The following is a 23,309-nucleotide window of genomic DNA, read 5'->3' on the forward strand; positions in this document are numbered from 1 at the left end:
GATGGCCCAAGTCCTTGGGCCCCTGGACCCACGTGGGAGACCTGCAGGAAGCTCCTGGCTTCGGATCGGCACAGCTCCAGCCATTGCGGCCAATTGGGGAGTGAACCAGCAGATGGAAGACCTCTCTCTCTCTCTCTCTCTCTCTCTCTCTCTCTGCCTCTCCTTTCTCTGTGTAACTCTGACTTTCAAATAAATAAATAAATCTAAAAAAAAAAAAAAAAAGCCAGCTGTACTCAGTAATGCTGTTAATAAAACAGTGAAAATTACTAATTAATTAATGTAGTTTTATTAAATCTCAACCCTTGGATTCACATCCATTTAATAAACTCTGACAGACTGGGAAGTACAGAAGGAGTAACAGTATTGTTTCCACAGAAAGGAGACGACTGTTCAGGGAGTAACATTAACTAGTCATCTTCTCATAGGATGTCACGCTTACTCAGATATGGTTTTATGGCAGGCATTTTGTTGAAAGATGAATAAAATGAATGTGGAACTTGAAGGTGGATAACTGAGAATATTTGTTGTCAATCATAATATTTGAAATTTTAAGTAATAAAACTGATGACATTAACAATGTGATCCTTTGCTATTATACAAGGAAATGGATCAAAATTTGGAAGACCTGCCTAAGACTATGAATCAGGATTTCCCAAAAGACAAGCGCACTGGGCTGGCATTGTGGTATAGCAGTAAAGCCTCTGCCTGCAATGCTCGCACCCTATATGGGTGCCAGTTCATGTTCCAGCTGCTTCACTCCCAATCAGACTCCCTACTAATAGACTGGAAAAAAGCAGCGGAAGATGGCCCAAGTGTTTCAGCCCCTGCCACCCATACAGGAAACCTGGATGAAGTTCCTAGCTCTCACGTGGCCCAGAACTGGCTGTTGCAGCCATCTGAGGAGTGAACCAGTGGATGGAAGAAGTCTCTTTGTCTCTCTCTCTCTGTCTCTGTCTCTCTCTAACTCTGACTTTGAAAATAAATTTGAAAATCTTAAAAAAAAAAAAGACCAATAAATACATCATTACTAAATCACACACAGGCAGAAGATTCCAATTTAAATCAACAGAAAAAATGTTTACTGATACAGTTTTACAGTTCACACTAAACTAATCTTTTTGCATTAATGTATTTATTTGAAAGAGTTGCAGAGAGTGGGAGAGACACAGAGAGAGAGACTGATCTTTCTGGTCATACTCCCCAAATGGCTGCAACAGCCAGGGCTGGCCAGGCCAAAGCCAGGAGCTAGGAGCTCCATTAGGGTCTCCCAAGTGGGTGGCAAGGGCTCAAACACTTGGGCCATCAGCAGCGAGCTGGGTCAGAAGTGGAGCAGCCTGGACATGAACCAGAGCCCATATGGGATGCTGGCATCACAGGCAGTGGCTTTACCCACTACGCCGTGATGCTAGTCCATGCAAGTAACCTTTGAAAAACCACCACTTGTATAGTTTTGAAATATTATCAAAGAAAAAAGATCCATAACTATGAAGGCTTTAAAAATACTTTTCTCTTTTCCAACCATATATCCATGTATATATCATATATAAAGAACATACCATACACTGTACTCAAAATAGCACATTGCAACAGACATGTAGCATGCAGAAGCAGATGTAAGAAACTAGTCAGATAGTAAAGAAATTTGTAATTATACAAAATAATGCCACTCTTGCAACAGAACAGTTTTTTGTTTCTTTTTTTTTTAACTTTTGTTTCAGAAAATAATTATCTTCATAAAGACTTTTTAGGTTAACATTATGAATCTTTTATTATTTTTAAGAGTAAATATTTTTAAAATTTAGCCTTTTTAATTTCTAATATGTTAAACAAAATATAATCAACATAAACAAACTTCTTTCACCCTCAGTAATGTTTTAAGAGTGTAAAGGGAGTTTCATGGAAGAACAGTTGGAAGGTTACTCCTCTAAGGTATTGGCCTCACATTCAAATAAGGAAAAATGACACATGTTTTTAAGGTGTAAGGCAAGAAATAATGACTTGTTCCCATCTCAGAGAGCTCCTGCACTTCCTCCTCCTTCCAACTGGAATATTATTCTAGAATTCCGCACAGATGCCTCTTCTTCATCACACAGTCTCAGTTCCTATCTTCTGAGCAGCCTTCCCTGATGACCACAGCTGACGTAGCTCACTCAGGACATTACCACAATCTCATTTTATTCTTTCATAATGTAACCATACTGAATACAACTTTCTTTTTCATATTCTGATAAACAAAAGCTAACCACTCGGCCTGCCACTAACTAGAGTGTCTATTCAATTCAACGGATAAATAATGCTTGCTTGTGACTTCCAGGAGCTGGCATTGGGAAAGTCAGCTGAAATGGTAAAGTCATCTGGCCCTCTGCAGTCAGCTTGAGCAAAGGGGATTCGATGTAACACAGTGTAAAATGGTGCGCATAACTAAGGGCACAGTGAGCTCTAGGCTGAGTGGACCTCATCCTGGTTAGGAAAACTCTGGAGTCTCTTAACACAACACTGCCTCTTTGCCTCTTTCAGATCCCAGCCAAATAACATTTTGCTGCCGCTTTAGTTGTGTAACACATCCTGCTTGCCCCTCATGATAAAATCAAGCCACCAGGCAAGTTTCTTAAGGAACTGTGTGATGTCCAAGACTGATAAAATACCACTGTCAGGTCAGCAACCGGCTTCGGCAGCCAGCGATCTACTGCTGACTTGTCATCAGTCATACTCAGTAGCCTAACTTCCCTTTCCACTTCTTCAAAACCTAGGCCCCCCTCACCGAGGAAGGCAGTTCTGAGACCCTCGTCTGCTACCTTAACATCCACCAGTAGATTAAATGTTCTCTTGCTTTTTTTTTTTTTTTTGACAGGCAGAGTTAGATAGTGAGAGAGAGAGAGAAAGGTCTTCCTTCCGTTGGTTCATACCCTAAATGGCTGCTATAGCCGGCACCAATCCAAAGCCAGGAGCCAGGTGCTTCCTCCTGGTCTCCCATGTGGGTGCAGGGCCCAAGCACTTGGGCCATCCTCTGCTGCCTTCCCGGGTCACAGCAGAGAGCTGGACTGGAAGAGGAGCAACTGGGACTACTATCTGGCGCCCCAACCAGGACTAGAACCTGGGGTGCCGGTGCCACAGGCGGAGGATTAGCCAAGTGAGCCGAGCCACTGCTTTCTATGAAATCTTCCCTAAGAACTCTGACCTGTGCTCACCTGTCCTTCTGGGAACCAACATTTTGACCAAAGTTTCTATTTTATGTATTTAAGACTTGTTCTCCCAACAAGCCAACATGACATAATCCCTCCTGGAAAATTATCACATTGTTATTTACATTTTTCTGTAGCCCTTAGTGTCGACCAGTTATTTCTTCAGAAACTCTTCTTGGGAGCCAAATCAATAAAAGCCTGATGCTTACTTTGACTGTGCAGAGAAGTTCGCAGCAGCAAAAACAGCAGCTTCCACTTCGACATTATCGTGTGAATCCAGACTCTGACGGATACTGTGGTGAGCATTCTTCCTTTCAGGAATAATTGACGCCAGACTTCCCAACATCCTACAGAAACAGAAACCCAAGAAGAGTGGAAGTAAGTAAACTGAAGGTCAGGAAAAGACAATGCAAGGCAAAGTTAGATTACCAAAAATACAGTCTGAAGGGGATTCATAAATCTCGGGTTAATACACTGTAACTTTAGAAATCCAGTAGTGCCTCAAATGTCAAAACCTTTCTATACATTATTTCTAAAAAATCAAAATGGCTTCACTAACACAAGAAAAATCTGAAAAAAAAAAAAATAAATAAAATTAAAAAAAAATCTTGAAGTACATCCCAGGTACCAAACAGGCGCCATAGAAAGAAACTTTTGAATTATTAAAGCATCAGAATATCACTTTTCCAATGTTGCATAAAGAAGTGCATTTTAGCAAAACATTAAGAGTACAACCTTTTTGCTAGTAAGCAGATCCACAAAGTAAACAACGTAAGATGCCCCAGTCTTTTTCTCTACACCAGTAAGTATCGGTATTACGATTTTCAAATCTGTCCCCAGCATCAAGACAACAGAGGTAGAGCTATGCCCCCCCTGAGGCTCATATAGATCTACAACAATGAGGAAGAAACACAGTCCTCTTTAAAATAAAATTTTAAGACTGGATGAGAAATAGAAATCTACTGTTTGGAATAAACTACAGAAAGCAGTCTGAAAACTGTAAGTAAGGCATGGGTTTCACAATGCTGCAAAACATTACAATAAACAAACCTACAGTGTTTCTGAAATAACAATCTTCTTCAAAGTTAATACTCCAAGTTATTCACTTTCAATCTGACATGCCATTACCATATATAGAGATGACAATCAACTGAATTACAGCATAACTAATTAGGTTCTTATGGATAAGATATTAAAATAGAATGCTTCTAATTTGTAAATTACACGTTTTTCAAGTGAAATAAATTGTTATTAATCTAATATTTAATAGCATGAAAGACTAGCTAGGTTAACAGTGTTAGGTTTTGGGTTAGGCACATCTTGATTAAGTTTGTTGCTTTAACAGAAATGGGCAACAAACATATTCCCAGTGGTATTTCTGAAAATATTATAAGTGATTCACAGCAATACATTTCAAATACTATGACTCTCTTCCTGCTCTGTTGTTTCAAGTTTAGAGTAATAAAAAAATACTGAACATCTTTAAAATGTCTCTTCCCTATCCATTTTCCCCTTTTAAGTTTAAATCATCCTGACTCTAAAAACTGCTTAGGGTTTTAAAGACATCACTTTCTTTCCTTACCAGTTTCTACTTATTAACACATTTTTCTAGAAAGTAAGTTCCCTGACGTCAGTCTTGATCTTCTTTAAACATATTCTGTGAAGCCTTCCACTCAACAGTACTTAAAGAGTACTTAACATTAATGAATCACTGGGGCCAGCGCTGTGGCACAGCAGGTTAAAGCCCTGGCCTGGAGCACGGCTGCTCCTCTTCCGATCCAGCTCTCTACTATGGCCTGGGATAGCAGTGGAGGATGGCCCAAGTCCTTGGGTCCCTGCATCCACGTGGGAGACCCGGAGGAAGCTCCTGGCTCCTGGCTTTGGGTCGGCGCAGCTCTGGCTGTTGTGGTCATTTGGGGAGTGGGCCAGCGGATGGAAGACCTCTCTATCTGTCTCTACCTCTCTCTGTAACTCTTTCAAATAAATAAAATAATTTTTTAAAAAAAAATTAATGAATCACTCATCAGCTTCTATCTTTGCTTGTGTAGAGTTTGTTTTCCTCTTTAAGGCAATCTTTCTTAGTGGTATCACAATACTCCAAGAAAGTTACATTCTTAGAAAAATTAAGATTCTCTCTGTATCGTATGTTCTTTTTCAAAAACAGTATTGTAGTCAAAGCATTTCACAACAGAATGAAAATACAATAACTTACAAACCAATAACTTATCAAAGATGTATTTCTATAACCATACTCTACATTTCTAAAAACCAAGGAATATATTTTTGCATTTTATCATATGGGAATAAATGAAATCTGTTAATGCAAGTATTATTTTTCTCATTTTACATCAAGGAAAGTGATCTTCTGAATGCTAGTTCATTAGACTATGAGTCAGTCTTCCTACAAGGTCAAATTTCTCTGTAGTAACCTAGACCACTGCTCTCCAAATAGGAGTTCAAAAAACTGACCTTTTAAAAAATTATTACTTAAACTATTTTTTCCTTTTTAAAGGCAACATATTTTGAGAACCTCATAGCACAAACTGAAGGCATATATGCAACAGTTGGTAGTTATAAGCTCACTCTTGGCTCAATCCCTTGGTTTCCTACTGCCAGAATCTGGCGTCGTTTTCACAGTTGTATAGTTTGGAGCTGTTTTTATCCCAAGGCATATATTATTTAATTTACAGTTAAGACAAAAAACATAAGGAACAATGATGCTGAAATATAACTCAATGAGGAGCATAAAAATGGATATTCTGTTCATGGCTTTCAGGCTCTGAAAGTTTCTGTCAACTCATTGGATCTATAAAACACATATCAAAGAAAGGACCAGCATCCAGGATATATTTAAAAATAAAAACAAACAAACAAAATCTTCTATGGCTATATAATAAGAAGACAAATGACATAATTAAATCTATACAATCTACAGAAAATGAGCAAGGAATTTTAATAGATGCTTTCCGAAACAGGATACATGAATGGCCAAAAGACACACAAAAAATGTGCTTAAGATCATTACCATTAGGGAAATGCAAATCAAAACCATTATGAACCCATGAAAATGACTAAAACTCAAAGGGCTGACAACACCAAAAGTTGTAAAAGGTGTGATGCGAGCACAACTCACACAACTCATAGAGACATAAATGGTAAAAACACTTCAGAAAAAGGCCAGGCTGTTACTTGTAAAATTAAGCACAGTTATCCTGTGAACCAGCAATTTTATTTCTGGATATATATTCACCAGAAAGGAAAGCATGCTCACAAAAAATCTTACATAAAAATGTTCGTGGCAGCTTTATTTCTAATAGCCCCCAAACTGGAAACAGATAATCATCAATAAGAGAACAGATATAAACTACAGTGTAATCATACAGTAGAAAACTATTCAAGAATAAAAAGAAATTACTGATATACAGCATGGGTTAATCTTAAAAACATCATGTTGAGTGAAAGAAGCCTTTTGCAGGAAAACATAGAAATTTATCCACAATGAGAAAAAATTAGAACGGTGATTGTCTCTGGGAGGCAGATGCAACAACCAACTAGGAAGGGGCAAAAGTGAACTCTGCTCAAGGGACAGTAAGCTCAATACCTTTACAGAGGTTACACGAGACATCTGACAATACTCAATGAATGTACATGTAAACTTCTACATTTCTTTTTAAGTAAATTTTACATTTAAAAAGGAATGGGCATTTAGGCTAGCGAAGATGCCTACATCCCACTTCAGAGTATCTGGGTTTGATTACCAGTTCTAGTTTGGCTCCAGACTCCAGTTTCCTACCAATGCAGACCCTGGGGCGGGGGTGGGGGGCAGCAATGATGGGTTAAATAACTGGGTTCCAGCCTCTCATATGGGAGACCTGAACCGCATTCCTGGCTCTGGTCCCAACCTAGCCCTGACTACTGTGGCCATTAGGGCAGTGAACCAACAAACGGTATTGTATCTTCCCCACCCAGTGTTTCTTGTTCAAAAAGCTAAAAACAAAACAAAACATACCACACCACACATATACACACAAAACAAAAAACAAACAAACAAAAAAACCCAGTAACTTTATAAGCAAACTGAACTCTAGTTAACATTAGGCACACTGACGTTATTTGACGTTTACTGTGAAACATATTAAGTGAATTAGATTGATGAATATAGAGATGGACAGATATGTGATAAAGTAAGTTTAGCAAAAGAATAATGGTTGAATCCAGGTGATGAATATTTAAATCTTTACTATAAAGTACTTTCAACTTTGCTCTGTTAAAATTTTTTCATAATAAAATCTTGGAAAAAAATTTTAATTTACATTTTAATATAGTTAGCCATAGCCAAACATGCTACTCAAAAATGTGTTTGTTGGCATATCATATTTTTTCTTACATTACGTGGTAAATTATATAGTGTCTGTCACTCCTCTAAAGACGAAAATTTGGGGGTGAGTGTTCAGCACAGCAGTTAAGATGCCTCCTAGAGAACCTGCATCCTGCATTGGAGTCCCTAGTTCATGTCCCAGCTCCTCTGCTTCTTTTTTTAAAGATTTATTTATTTATCTGAGAAGTAGAGGTACAGAAAGAGAGAGGGAGAGACACAGAGAGATATCTTCCATTCGCTGGTTCACTCCCTAAATGGCCACAACTGCTGGAGCTGAGTCTATCTGAAGCCAGGAGCCAGGAGCTTCTGGGTCCCCCACATGGGATCAAGGGCCCAAGGATGTGAGCTATCTTTCACTGCTTTCTTAGGCTAAAAGCAGAGAGCTGGATTGGAAGAGCAGCAGCCAGGACATGAACCAACCCCCATATGGGATGCCAGCACCACAGGTGGAGGCTTAGCCCACAATGCCAAGGCGCCGGCCCCTCCTCTGCTTCTGATCCAGCTTCCTGTTAATGCACACCCTCGGAGGCAGCAGGTGATGGCTCCAGGACTTGGGTCCCTAATACCCAAGTGGGAAACCTGGATTGATCCAGGGCTCCTGGCTTTCGCTGCCCAGCTCTAACTATCGCAGGCGTTACAAGTCTCTTGTAAGCCAGCATTGGCTATTGCAGAACAAGCAGATGGAAGATCTCTTTCAAATAAAATTAAAGTAGAAACAAAAATCTTTGAAGAGAAGAACTTTATAACCTTTTTAAAGACTATATTTTTAAAATGTTATAATGTTAAATAACATGCTACACTTAAGAACTATTTTTAGCTTAAATAATTTCCTTATTTATGTCACGTAAAATATTGAAATAGTGAAAACAAACGTCTGACTACTCAAAAATGTTTTATTTTTGTCAAAGGGGTCAGATATTTGTTGTGTTGCTACTGTCTGGAATTTACTTTGGGATTGTTAGAACTATACCTTCATTTTATTTTTTGATTTTAGCTTTATAAAATGATTTGATCATTCCAGTCCCACATCTTGCAGCTTTTTTTTTTTTCCTAGTTGAGCATCTTCTCCAAGAATGTTTTCAAAACACGTGCCAATATGGCAAATCTCCTGAGGCCTCGTGTCTTTTTTTTACTGTACTACTCTTATGTGTTTGTTTGTTTGATTTATTTTAGAGGCAGAAAGACAGAGACACACACATAGATCGATACTGGGACAGATACAAAGAGAGAGCTCCCATCCACTGGTTCATGCCCCAAATGCCCACAACAGTCACCCAGCAGAAGCCAGGATCCAGGAACAATCTAGGCCCTCAGGTGGGTGGCAAAGGCCCAACTGCCAACACCTGCTGACTTTCAGGGTGCACACTACAGGAACTGGAGTCAGGAGCCAGAGCTGGGTCTCAACACTCTAGCATGGGATGTCCATGTCCAGCAGACGTCAGCACTGCTGCATGCGATGCCCTGTACTACTCTTCCAAATGACAGTGGACCATATCTACAATTCTGAGCTCAAATTCTGTGCCTTTAATACTTTTTACACTGAATGTTACTACTGAAAAGTCCAATTTCAATCTCATCTTTTTGGAAGCTGTCTAGATATCACTGGTGTTACCGATAACAATTCTTTTTTTGACAGGCAGAGTGGACAGTGAGAGAGAGACAGAGAGAAAGGTCTTCCTTTTCCGTTGGTTCACCCCTCAATGGCCGCTGCGGCCGGCACACTGCGGCCAGCGCACTGCGCTGATCTGAAGCCAGGAGCCAGGTTTTTTTCCTAGTCTCCCATGCGAGTACAGGGCCCAAGCACTTGGGCCATCCTCCACTGCCTTCCCGGGCCACAGCAGAGAGCTGGACTGAAGAGGAGCAACCTGGACAGAATCTGGCATCCCGACCGGGACTAGAACCCGGCATCCCGACCGGGACTAGAACCCGGGGTGCTGGCGCCGCAAGCGGAGGATTAGCCTAGTGAGCCGTGGCACCGGCCGATAACAATTCTTAAGGGAAGAACTGAGAGATACAAAGCTCAAATGCTGTAACTTAGAGAAGAGCAAACATACAAAATCAACAAAATATTTATCTATGTACATTCTTTTCAAAACATTCAGACTAGCTCTAAATTTTTTATTAAATTTATTCTGTCAGTTAAATTATATAATTCCTCTTCTTATTGTCTTCTGATAAAAACAAAATGCATTGCTTATGGAAACAATTCAAACATTACAAAACCACACAGAAAAGTCTCTTGTAAACCATACCCATAACCCAATTACCCCTGACCAAAATAATCCTTCAGCAGGATATGTTCTTCCAGATTTTATTTTGAGCCTATATAAACACATTAGTATTAACTGACAAAAGTTGAGTTCATAAAATGAAATCCAGGGGCTAACATTACGGCGCAGTGGGTTACACCACTGCCTACAACCCTGGCGTTCCATATTGGTGTGCCAGTTTGAGTCGCAGCAGCTCCACTTCTGATCCAGCTCCCTGATAATGCACCTGGGGAAGCAGCAGATGACATCCCGAGTACTTGGGCCCTGGCCAACCACGTGGGAGACCCAGAAAGAACTCCTAGCTTCTGGCTTCGACCTGGTCCAGCCTTGGTTGTTGGGGCCATTTGGGAAGTGAACACGTGGATGGAAGATCTCCTCTCGCATGCTTCCTCACTCTGCCCCGACCCCATTACTCTGCCTTTCAAATAAACAAATAAGTCTTCAAAAAAAGTGTGAAGGAAGAAAAGCAAAGGCTAAAAAAACTGAAGTGATTTTATCTGGTACTCTCCAGTGAGTCCAGATATAAATTATCACATGCGAAAATGAGCATATAACCAAGGATGAATACAGAAAACTGACAGGGAACAGTAATAACAAGGTCAGGAGGGCAAACGTTCAAAAGGAGCCGAGGCTAGGCTGTGTTGAGATCCACTGAGTTATTTGATCAGAACACCCAACTAAACAGAAAAATGTTTTATACATAAGTTAGGCAACAATTTATGATCAACATAGTATCACAGACAGAGATGGTAAAGATATTTTTGCATGCATCTCAGTCAAAAAAAAAATCCTTAATATTCAACACAAAGAAAGTAAATACACTGCCATTGGGGTACACAATCACAGCTTAAACATCTTGTAGGAATCATCATAGCAACATGGTATACCGGAGTGTGATGGCTCTCGCCACAGGATCATTACTATGAATCACCGAGAAGATTCTCTTCACAAATTCATCCACATTTAGAATCTTCTCCAGATGCTTCTCGCTTTGTTGAGTAACTTTAAGAACACACAACCTCAGGAAATTGTTTCTAGGAAAACCAGAAAGAAAAGAAATCAGGCCACTTCAGGAAAGTAACATTTGAGATGAAAGCAATATTAACGACATTAAGTTTTAGCAACAGGCAATGTTTTTCAACCTTATCATTATTCGTCTCTCCACGAAAAGAGTTACCCAACCTGCAGCTTGGGTGGAAACTAAGCATCAGCAGTTAGCTTTGCCTGCAGTCCTACTGCGAGACACCAAATGGCAGTGCCACGACGGGAAGCCCTGGAGCCATCAATATCCCAACCACAGGACACCCAAGCCCAGGAGGCAGATGGAGCTCCTCCTCTCTCCAGCTAACCATCCTTCTTTCTTCTCCTTCAGGTCTGACCTGGTATACGCGCAAGTGCATGGAGACGATAGAAGTGGGAGAGGAAATGGTATGGAGAGAAAAAAGGAAACAGGTATTTATTCTGCACTTACGTGTTTTAGGCACTTCTCTGATATGCATCTATGTTATAAAGTAAGTTAGAAAACGAAATCAGAAACTTCTCAAAACTATCTACACAAATTGTCTTGATTTGATTTATCCTTCTCAACAAAGAATAAAGTATTGAGTTATACTCTTCATTTTTGCTAAAATGTCATTGAATCTCATACATAAGTGTGCACACTGCCCCGTGCATCCACTGAAGTCCTAACTAACCATAGAGAAGTCCTAAAAGACAAAAAAAAAAAAAAAAAAAAAAAAACAACACAAAACAGAGAAATACAAACAAGGTGCCTCAGGACATGGAGTCTTTAAAAACACTTACCCAACTCTGAAAACATCAGCTAACTTTAGGAATGCAGAATTGATGAGAATAGGGAATGGATACTTCTGAAACAGTCTGGGAAAACGAACAACTGCTTCACATTGCTCACCAAGTTTGCCAGATCTCAGGCCTATGAAAAGCACACAGAAGGGAGAAGAGCTTGCAAATTTGCGTTCACAAAACAAAACTAGCAAACAACAACTCATTACACACTAAAATAACAATTAATCATTCGTACTAATTAGGTAAAATACATCTGTACCTCAATACCCTTTGACCAATAAAAACAGTAATAAACTAGCAATTTGGTAAGTTGCCACTTTTAGATATATACCAATGAAAGAGGAGCAATTTTTTTAAACGCTAACAGTTGATAAAGAATATTCAGGGCCATAAAATAAATTTCAAAAGTTAAAGGGATCAAAACCATACTATGTATGTTCTTTGACTGCAATGGAATTAAATTAGAAATCAATGAGAAAAATAATGAGAAAATTCCCAAATACTTGGAAATTAAACAATGTACTTCTAAATAACCCTTGGTGAAAGAAGAAATCAAAGGAAAATTAGAGGGGCTGGCACAATGGCATAGCAGGTGAAGCCGCCGCCTGCAGTGCCAGCATCCATATGGGTGCTGGTTCGGGTCCCAGCTGCTCCACTTCCTATCCAGCTCTCTGCTGTGGCCTAGGAAAGCAGTAGAAGTTGGCCTAAGCACTTGGGCCCCTGCACCCGCATGGGAGACCCGGAAGAAGCTCCTGGCTTCAGATTGGCACAGCTCCGGCCATTGTAGCCAACTGGGGAGTGAATCAGGGGATGGAAAACCTCTCTCTCTCTCTGCCTCTCCTTCTCTCTGTGTAACTCTGACTTTCAAATAAATAAATCTTTTTTTTAAAAAAAGGAAAATTAGAAAAGTATTTCAAACAGAATGAAAATGAAAGCGCAATCCGTGGGATGCAGCCAAAGCAGAACTTTAAGAAACATTTACACCACCGAATACTAGGAAGGATGATCTCAAAAAAGTGATCTAGCACGTGGCAGATAACCTTCTAATATATGATTCTGGAAAATACTGGATACCCACACCAAAAAGAAAACAGTGAAGCTCAATCTTTAACTTACACCACATACAAGAATCAACTCAGAATGAACGACAGGCTTGAATACAAGAACTGAGATTACAAACTGTGCAAAAGAAAACAGGGAAAATCTTTAGGAGTGTGGGTTAGGCAAAGAATTCTTAGATAAAACACAAAAAGTATGACCCATAAAACAAAAAGGTATTAAGTTTAGTTCCATCAAAATTAAAAAATCACTCCTGAAAAGATACTGTTAATAAATAAATAAATAAATCTTAAAAATTAAAAGGGAGGGGGCAGCGCTGTGGCACAATGGGTTAGAGCCATTGCCTGCAGCACCTGCACCCCTATGGGTGCCAGTTCCAGCCTCCAGCAGCTCCACTTCAGATCCAGGTCTTTGCTAATGTACCTAGGAAAGCAGCGGAGGATGGCCCAGGTCCTTGGGCCCTGTACCCATGTGCGAGACCAGGAAGAAGCTCCTGGCTTCAGTCTGGCCCTGCCTGGCTCACTGAGGCTATCTGGGGAGTGAACCAGCAGAAGGAGTATCTCCCTCTTTTTTCTCTCTCTGTTTCTCCTTTCTACTTTTCAAATAAATAAATAAATAAATCTTAAAAAAAAATGAAAAGGGGACAGTCAATTGTCACAGCGGTTAGGATGCCACATGGGATGCCTAGATCCTATATCAGAGTTCTAGGTTCAAGTCCTAGCTCTGCTTCCAATCCAACTTTCTGCTATTGTGTACCTGGGAGGCAGTAAACAATGGCTCAAGTACTTGGAATGAGTTCTAAGCTCCATGTTACAGTCTGGCCCAGCCTTGACTGTTGTGGACATTTGGGGAGTGAGCCAGTGAATGGACGTTATCTCTACCTGTCTTTCTCTCTGCCTTCAAATAAACTAAAGTTTTTCAAAAAGAAAGAAAACAAAGATTCTGTGAGCAGGGATCAGGCCATAGATGGCAAGAAGAAAGGAAGAAAAGGAAAGCCACACACTGTGAGAAAATGTTTACAAAACAGATGATAGAGGCCCGCGCTGTAGGCGCTGTAGCTGAGCAGGTAAAGCCACCACCTGCAATGCTGTCATCCCACACGGGCGCTAGATTAAGTCCCACTTCTGAAGCAGCTCCCTGCTATGGCCTAGGAAAGCAGTGGAAGATGGTCTAAATCCTTGGGCCCCTGCAGCAATGTGGGAGTCCTGGAGGAGGCTCCTGGCTTCAGATCAGTGTAGCTTCGGCCATTGTGGCCATCTGGAGAGTGAACCAGTAGATAGAAGACCTCTCAACTGCTCCCTCCCTCCATCCCTCCCGTTGCCTCTGTATTTCTGCCTTCAAATAAATAATTAAATCTTTTATAAAAAATGATAAAGAATTTCATCCAGGGGCCATAGCGGGTTAATATGCCTCCTGCAGTGCTGGCACCCCCATATGGGTGACGGTTCAGTCCGGGCTGCTCCACTTCCAATCCAGCTCCCTTCTGATGTGCCTGGGAAAGCAGTAGAGGATGGTCCAACTCCTTGGGCCCCTGTACCCACAAGGAAGATCCAGAAGAAGCTCCTGGCTCCTGGCTTCGGATTGGCCCAGCTCCAGGCATCATAGCCATTTGGGGAGTAAACCAGTGGATGGAAGCTCTCTCTCTGCCTCTGCCTCTCCCTCTCTGTAACCCTGTCTTTCAAGTAAAATAAATAAATCTTTAAGAAAAGAAATTTCAATCATAGTTTTTAGAACTTACTTAATAAGCCAACGCAGTTTTTGAAATGTACACAATTTAAAGCAAAATTTCAGTAAGGGAGAAATATAGATGGCAAACATAAGTACATGAATGGATGCTCAACACTGCTAATTATCAAGGAAATGAAAATTTAAAATTGCAATAAAATACCATTACATATCCACTAGAATGGCAAAAAAAAAAAAAACTGTAAAAAGACTGACAATATCAAGTGATAATGAGGCTATGGAGCAACCATAACTCTCATATATTCATGATGGGAATGCAAAAATTATATGCTTCTTTGGAAAAACACTCTAGCTCTTTCTTAATAAAGGTAAATATACATTAAAGACCTGTAGGCCAATGCACACACAGCTTTATTCAAAACAGACCCAAACTAGATACAATCCAAATGTTCATATTCATGAATGGATAAACAAAATGTAATATATTCATACAATGAACCACTACTCAGCAATTAAAAAGAAACCAATACTGATTCATGTGACAACAGAGGTGGATCCCTGTTATATAACTTTGATGATCCCAATATTTACATATTTTTTGTGAGTGAGGTAAGAACATGGATTGTGATCCCTAGCCACCAGAATGCTACAATATACCTCATCAGAACTATGACTTAATATGACACCTGTGGTTAAAATAAGAGGATCAAGAGATTTTCCCTCCTTGTCCATAATGTTTACATACGGAGAGCATATGAGAACAAATCTCACAGTGAACACACTTGATAAGACGAGGCATATTAACCACGTGGTGAACTCCAATTTAGCGATTTGTGAAACCATACATTGATTTTCTCCTTATTTTAACCACATAAAACTGCTTCAAAATCATGATGCTGGCTGGCGCCATGGCTCACTAGGCTAATCCTCTGCCTGTGGCACCGGTACTCCGGATTCTAGTCCCGGTTGGGGCACCGGTTCTGTCCCGGTTGCTCCTCTTCCAGTCCAGCTCTCTGCTGTGACCTGGGAGGGCAGTAGAGGATGGCCCAAGTGCTTGGGCCCTGCACCTGCATGGGAGACCAGAAGCACCTGGCTTCGGATCGGCGCAGCGCTGGCCGTAGTGGCCATTTGGGAGGTGAACCAACGGAAGGAAGACCTTTCTTTCTGTCTCCCTCTCTCGCTGTCTAACTCTGCCTGTCCAAAAAAAAAAAAAAAAAAAAAAAAAAAAAATCATGATGCTGAGTGAAAGAAGCCAGATGCAAGACTACGCACTTAATAAACTCTATTTGAGTAGTTTGGCCAACCCAGCAGTCAGTAATTAAGTATATGTGGTCCACTACTGGGCTCCAAAACACAATATATAATCCTAAGATTTCAAAACCGAGGAGCTTAGGCTGCAGCATGGCTACCTTCTGGTAGCCTTTAAACTATTCTCTGGATCCTCTCTAGCCAACACTGGCACTGCCTGTTAGCACTCTGGAGCTCTGCTATGTTAATTAAACCATGTCTCCAAAAACCTCTCACTGTTACAACTCAAACTTTGATTACATAGAAGTCTGCTTCCTACTAAGTGAGCGATTAGACTTTTTGATCACCTCCTTGTTTTAATCACACAAAACAATCTCAAAATAATTATAAGGTAACAATCTACTGCCTAAAAATTGGTAATTCACAGCCTTAATTTATATTTTAAGGGCAGAAATAGGAACTAAAATAACAGTTAACGCAACTAATAAGGCATTAATAAAGGTCATCCTTCTTGCCAATTCCAGGAATTGTCTGTAAATGCACATGGTAAGAGGCACACAATACTGTATGCAATGTGTGGGTAGATAGAATATTGATTTAGAATCCTAAACAAAGTGATTTTAGTTTATGAATACCAACTTGTAGGAATATTTAATGGCTTGCTTTATAAATTACAAAATAGTAGATCTTATCCATACATAGAGGTACTGTTTTCTAAGAACTGAAGAAAGGCCAGGGAATTTTTGGATAAGTTCATGGTCCAAAAAGAGATCACCAGCCATACTTGGTGCTCTTTCTAACACAGTTTTTATGTAGCTTTAAATTGCAAAAAGTCTGACTTTGGCTTCAATTCTACATGATTCTACAGGGCTACTTCTCAACACTGTCAAGAACTAAGTTTGGTTTGGTAGTAGAGATTTTCAATAGAAAGAATCTGATTCAGTGTGTGTCAAATGCCCACTCCTGAATCCGTTACACAGCATGGAATTAGTCATTCTCTTCAAGAGGTTTTATGGAGATACTTCCAGAAAAGCCCTACCTTTATTTATCATAACCAACTGCATTTCTGTCTATGTGGATACTGTAATGGCAATGTGTGGTCTTCTGCACAGACAATTCAGCTGTCCTAGAAAACACGTGAGGTGATGGTATAACGACCCGAATCATCTTTCTATCTCAAAATTTCCATAAGCACACCATCGAGCTTTCTATGGAGCACTGAGTTTGACAGCACCTCCAGTGGCAACTCTGCTGGCCCTGCACCAGCTGCGACAAAGGCAGTAAGAGTCACCACTCTCTTCTCCATTGGGGTCACTTGAGCAGTCCAAGGCCAACCTTGCAGAAAGCAGATAAGCTGGGTGATATCATTTCAGAGATTCCTCTTCCCCCAGGGTGAAAGAGATCTTGCCTAAGTTTTATCAAATCAGGACAAAAATGCTTTGACTAAGAAGTTACGGCCGCCGCCGTGGCTCAACAGGCTAATCCTCCGCCTTGCGGCGCCGGCACACCGGGTTCTAGTCCCGGTCGGGGCTCTGGATTCTGTCCTGGTTGCCCCTCTTCCAGGCCAGCTCTCTGCTGTGGCCAGGGAGTGCAGTGGAGGATGGCCCAAGTGCTTGGGCCCTGCACCCCATGGGAGACCAGGATCAACACCTGGCTCCTGGCTTCAGATCAGCGTGGTGCGCCAGCCGCAGTGCGCCAGCCGCAGCGGCCATTGGAGAGTGAACCAACGGCAAAGGAAGACCTTTCTCTCTGTATCTCTCTCTCACTGTCCACTCTGCCTGTCAAAAAAAAAAAAAAAAAAAAGAAGTTACATTAGTGGCCGGCACCGTGGCTTAACAGGCTAATCCTCTGCCTTGCCGCGCCAGCACACTGGGTTCTAGTCCCAGTTGGGGCGCCAGATTCTATCCTGGTTGCCCCTCTTACAGGCCAGCTCTCTGCTATGGCCTGGGAAGGCAGTGGAGGATGGCCCAAGTGCTTGGGCCCTGCACCCGCATGGGAGACCAGGAGAAGCACCTGGCTCCTGGCTTCGGATCAGCACAATGCGCCGGCTGCGGCGGCTATTGGAGGGTGAACCAACGGCAAAAAGGAAGACCTTTCTCTCTCTATCCCCTTTGCCTGTCCAAAAAAAAAAAAAAAAAAGTTACAGTAGTAAGAAAGTTTGAGACATGTCCTTTATAATGCCTGCAGTGGGTACCAACGATTATCTTCTGAAATGTGTCAGGTAAATGTAACTTGTATTTGATCATACTAGTGTTGTTTGCTTATATGCTTGGTTTTCACAGGTTAGTCGGCAAGGCTATCAGCTTGTAATTTTCAATGTCCTCCCACTGCACTTTGCATAAAAACCAACTTTTTGTCCTGACCAAGGTCATGTTTGATCTAGCTCTGTCTCCCACATTTGAATTTGAGCTTCTTCTTCTTTTTTTTTTTTTTGTAAAGAGCTATTTATTTGAAAGGTAGAATGACAGAGAAGGAGCAAGAGACAGATCTTCCTAGGTTTACTCCCCAAATGGTTATAACACCAGGTCTGGGTCAGGCTGAAGCCAGGAGCTTAGAACTCTATCTGGGTCTCCCACGTGGGTAGCAGGGGCCTAAGTCCTTGGGCCATCACTGGCTGCCTTCTCAGGTGCATCAGCAGGGAGACGGATTGGAAGCAGAGCAGTAGGGGACTCAAACCAGTACTCCAGCCACGTCACAACACTGGCCCTGAAATGTGTACTCCTTAAAGTTGTCTTGCTCACTGATACAGCCCAAACTCTGAGTACAATGTCTAACACAGTGTAGGTGGTCAGTAAATATTTGTTGAATGAAAGAAAAGCTGTTATATGAATGATTCTTTTCCTGTGTTACCAACTACATCCTGAAGGAATGAAATTAAGTCAACTTTAAAATAGCACCCATTTATTCCCACAGAGATCAAAAACAATTTGTGGACAGGCACTGTGGCACAGTGGATAAAGCTGTCGCCTGCTGTGCTGGCATCCCATATGGCGCTGGTTTGAGTCCACTTCTGATCCAGCTCTCTGTTAATGTGCCCGGGGAAAGCGGAAGATGGCCCAAGTCCTTGGGCCCCTGCTCCCACATGGGAAGCCCAGAAGCAGCTCTGGGCTCCTGGCTTTGGCTTGGTCCAGCCCCAGTTGTTGCAGCCATTTGGGGAGTGAATCAGTGGATGGAAGACCTCCCTCCCTCTCTGACTCTCTGTTAGCTCTGCCTTTCAAATAAATAAATCTTTTTAAAAAAAGAAAAAGATGCCTTATGAGGATTAAAAAAAAAAGAGAGAGAGAGGCCGGCACTGTGGACCAGTTGGACCGATGTGCTAGAGAACATCTTCAGTTTAAAAAAGGGAGGGGCCTCAAAAAGTCACTAGGCAACCATCAAAAGAGCTGGGAAGGGGCTCCAGGTGGACTTAAAGGGATCCTTCTGGGGCCAGTGCTGTGGCACAGAGGTTTAAGGCCCTGGCCTGCAGCGCTGGCATCCCATATGGGCACCGGTTTGAGACCCAGCTGCTCCTCTTCCCATTCAGCTCTCTGCTATGGCCTGGAAAAGCAGTAAAAAGATGGCCCAAGGAACTTGGGCCCCTGCATCTGCGTGGAAGATCCGGAAGAGGCTCCTGGCTTTGGATCGGCACAGCTCCAGCCCTGCGGCCAATTGGGGAGTGAACCATCAGGTGGAAGACTTTTCTCTCTCTTGGCCTCTCCTCTCTCTGTGTAACTCTGACTTTCAATTAAACAAATAAATCTTAAAAAAAAAAAAAAAAGATCCTTCTGACTTGCAGTCCAGTTCTCTGATAATACACGGGCTACACATAATCAAATATTAAGTGTACATCAGCTGATAAAATACTTCCCCTATGCAACAGAAATCCTTGAAGTATACTAAATCAAAGGGTCCATGTTCATACTCGAGTTCTTCACTAATAAATATTCGCCTTGCCTCCTATAGTCACATCTATAAAGAAAAGCGTACCTCTTCAGCATTTAATAAATGCTTCTTTTGCATACAATTATATCACTTAATAATTACAAATCTCTCCAGCTCAGTGGTACTGGACCCACTTAGCAGACAGTAAGTGGAGGCTAGGTGCAGTTAGGTGACTCGTCCAAGATGACAAAATGAGCAGAACTGGGTTTCAACTCAGTCGAACCCCAAAGTTCCTTCTACTACGCCAAGCTGCCCCCTGTAAGGAAACCGAACTCATGCAACTTGTGTCCAGGGAGTGAGCACAGGCCATGCTTTTCGGGTGATCTTGGTCATTTTTAACCTACCTTGTAACCCGCAGGCCACAGAGCTGCGGAAATCAAAGAGCTACAAAGTCAGTGCCAAAGTCGTGATGAAGACCTGGTCGCAACTGCAAGAAGCACTCAAGAATATTTTCACAATTTCAACTTGGTGTTTTTTAGGAACTAGCCACTTTCGCTGTTTGGAAAATCGGGGGACTGTGCCCTCAAGCAGTCAAAATGGGACCCTCCCTAGAGCTCGCTGCAGGTTCAGCGGACGCAAAGTCCATCGGGCGACCCTGCAATTCTCCTGCAGGATCCGGAGGGGGCCAAAGCTCTGGCCCCAGAAAAAGCACAGGCGCCGCCCGCCCAGCGAGGCTGCGCGCATGCGCCTTCCCAGCCCCTCCAGAGGCTGCCACCACCTGGCGGCGCCACTTCCCCCACGCCCGGTCCCCCGCTCAGCCCGCTCTTTCGAATACCTTTGTCCAATTCCATAAGAGCAGAGTTAGCATCCAGTTCCTGTTCGCCATAGCCGGCATCGGCCAGGAATGACTTAGTTGAGTTTGACGCCATGACCCGAATAGTTATTCGACTAGCCCAGTCAGACAGATCGCAAACTCTGCCCCAGCACCGCCATCTTCTCCTGCCGCCTTCTCGCGGATTTTTCCTCCGCGCTCTGTCAAGCCGTGCTACGCATGCGCCCCGGTCACCCCGCGGTTCGCCGGCGCCTCTGCGGCCCCCCGCGCAGGCGCTCAGGGAGCTCCCGAACCCTGGGTTCCCGCGGCTGGGAGAAAAGGAGGCGGGGATTCCAAGGGGGAAGTGACTCTGAGACGGCCGGACGCCGCCCCGGGAGCCAATCAGAGCGTGTGACGTCAGTTTGGCGCGGAGTTTGGCGGCCGGGGCTCCCAGTGGCGGGAGTTGGAGGCAAAAACGAGTCGCGCTGCGAGGGGCGCAAGCTGCGGCTTCTGCTGGGTTCGGGGGGCGTTTTCACGGCTTTTCTCTCACTTGAGCCTCTTCCTTCGGCCCTCATGCTCTTCAATTCGGTGCTCCGCCAGCCCCAGCTTGGCGTTCTGAGGAATGGTGAGTAACGGTCTTCAACCGCTGCTGCTCGCTGGCGGGATTCCTCCCCCCAAACACACGCCGCCTTGGATCGGGGCCGACTCCAGCCCGAGGTCCCCGCTTCCGAGTTCTCCCACGGCGGGACGGGGTTGGTGTTCGCGAGGAGTGCCGAAGAAAGCGGGGCGCGCGTTCCTGCGGGACATTTTTGGTCGCGAACGGGCGTTTTGCATCGTGGTGTAGGCCGAGGGAAGGAGGGACGGAGGCCGGCCCTTATGGCTTACGTCTATATTGCGCGTTAACTGGGAAACGCATGCCATGTGTTCTCTCAGCAGCTCCGTGAGACCGTCCAGGCTCGGATCCATTAGTTAGCCCGTTAGTTCGTGGTAGAACCCCGGAGAACCTCACTATTTGTGATCGCAGCGAACGTGAGCGCTGCGGAGGACCTCGGTCGGGCAGAGAGGACAGGACATCTGCTCTCCGCCGGGTCGAAATGCAGCCTCCCCCCCCACTTTCCACACAGCCATAAAAATTCCGAACTGTAGCGTCAAAGATGCCCCTAATCGCGTCCCCCGGGGACGGCCGCGGTTAATAGGTTGAAGTATATTATTCTAGATTTGTTGGATGTCCGGAAAGAAATATTTTCAGAAATGAAATCAAAACGTTTTGTTTTTCTTTTTTGCAGCGTTAAGTTGTCCCTATTCCCGTGTCCGCCTGTAGAAATCCAGCTCATTTTCTGCGATTCTCTAGGTTATAAGAGTTAAGTCACTGGCACAAGGAGATTTGAGCTTAGGTTTGGGTATCATCGACCTGAAATTTTTGATACTTTTCTGAAATAGGGGTTAACTCTCTAGACTAACCCGGGACGGAAATGAAATCTCTTTTTTTTTTTTTTTTAGAAGTGTGCAATACCCAGAGGTCCCCCTGCCCCTGGAAACCATGTGGAGGAAAAGACAAAGATAAAGGAAAGACTGAGAAAGGAACTTTTTATTTAAGGGATGGGTCTAAAAATGAATGTTGATAAGACTGAAGAGTGATTCCCTGCACTTCCTACTCCAAATCTAAAACCTTCATGCTTTCCCTCTTGCCTCTGAAATAATCTTTGTGATTACACTCTAAATCCTTCTCTCTCTGTCTCTCCTAGGACCTTGCTGAGTACCTTCTCTGTCCTCTGTGTCATGGAGGGCTGTACAGCACGGTGGTTAAGAATGCGATTGTCTTGGAGTTAACTGCCTGGGTTTTAATTACAACTCCACTCCTTACTTTTCGTGTGACCTGGGGCAAACTATTGAGCCTTTATTTTGTGACAGATTTTCTCCTAATTCTCCAATACATCTGTCTACTTTTTCTCCTTCCTCTCCTATTCATGAGTACTCATTCATTGTTAATGTGGTAAGCACTGAAATTCACTCATTATGTGTTGCCCATTTAAATATTCAGTTATCTTCTCCTTATCCTTAAATGTTAGTGTTCCATCCTTGGCCCCTTTGGCCTATTGCCATGGATATCACAGCCATAACTAGGACTTCTTAAACTAGTACGTATAACCTTTAATTTCCTACCTATGTTTTAGATTCATTTCTGAAAAAGCTGTATGGGTTGATCCCCACCCACTTTGTCCTGTGAGCATCTGAAATGCAAATTCCCAAAACCAAACAAAATTTGCCTTCCAAACCTCCTGTGTGACCTACAGGAGTAGCCCCATTGTTTTAAAAGAGGAATCAGAATTTTTATCACCAGTTTAAATAGATGCTAAGAGTATGATTTGTGGCTATATTGTGAGCACTGACATCTTAAAAATACTAACTCTTTTAAATGTATTTGGTAGAATGAATACTGATTTAATAATCACATCATCTATTTAAAAATATGAATAAACTCTTCCTTAACTGTAGAATATTCTATGCAGTTGCTTTTTTCTCTTGAAGTTATTTCTATACTGTATTTCTCCTACAGAATTTGTCCTAGTATAAGTCATTGTTTACTTGAAAAGTCCTTTTACTGATAATCCTATCTTGTCCTTCTGTGTCCAAAAGTACATTTAAATTGCTGTTTTCTGTTATCATAAGGCTTTAATGTTAAATGTTTCTCCTGGGTTTAATTTTCATTAACAGTTTTTAGTATGTGATTGATAAAAAAAAATGATCAGTTTTGATGAGTAATTATTAAAAAGTAACTTTTATTGAAAGTACATGTTTTAAAGGTGGATTTGTGTGTTTGTGGTGCTATTCTTAAATAAATGATCCAGTTATCTCAGGTGGGATACTAGAAGGCTTTCGGTTTTACTTAAAAATATTTAATTGATACCTAGAAGTTTTTATACCTTGAGTCAGCGTAAGGTATATAGTTGGGGAATGGGGAATGCCTTTTTTTTTCTTTGTTAAAGGAAATGATGAAGGTAGAGAAA

General features: G+C 42.3%; 2 protein-coding genes across 3 annotated transcripts in view; one reads left to right on the top strand and one right to left on the bottom strand.

The window, feature by feature from the left end:
* INTS7 (integrator complex subunit 7) overlaps positions 1-20,561 on the bottom strand; it is an 82,041-nt gene extending 61,480 nt beyond the window's left edge. The window contains exons 1-4 of the mRNA XM_062210304.1: positions 20,326-20,561; positions 11,634-11,763; positions 10,718-10,864; positions 3,392-3,529 (exon numbers count right to left, since the gene is read on the bottom strand). Coding sequence (XP_062066288.1) covers positions 3,392-3,529; positions 10,718-10,864; positions 11,634-11,763; positions 20,326-20,419 — 509 coding nt within the window. The 5' untranslated portion in view covers positions 20,420-20,561. The remainder of the gene's footprint in view (positions 1-3,391; positions 3,530-10,717; positions 10,865-11,633; positions 11,764-20,325) is intronic.
* Positions 20,562-20,727: 166 nt separating this feature from the next.
* DTL (denticleless E3 ubiquitin protein ligase homolog) overlaps positions 20,728-23,309 on the top strand; it is a 52,446-nt gene continuing 49,864 nt past the window's right edge. The window contains exons 1-2 of one of the 2 annotated variants that reach the window (XM_062210308.1): positions 20,728-20,926; positions 21,802-22,439. Coding sequence is in view for 1 of the 2 variants with exons in the window: in XM_062210305.1 (XP_062066289.1) it covers positions 20,875-20,926 (52 nt within the window). In the remaining variant the exon portion in view is untranslated. The remainder of the gene's footprint in view (positions 20,927-21,801; positions 22,440-23,309) is intronic. The other variant, XM_062210305.1, reaches the window with a different exon arrangement.

This window comes from Lepus europaeus, chromosome 14 (assembly GCF_033115175.1).
Source record: "Lepus europaeus isolate LE1 chromosome 14, mLepTim1.pri, whole genome shotgun sequence".
Taxonomy (NCBI): Eukaryota; Metazoa; Chordata; class Mammalia; order Lagomorpha; family Leporidae; genus Lepus; species Lepus europaeus.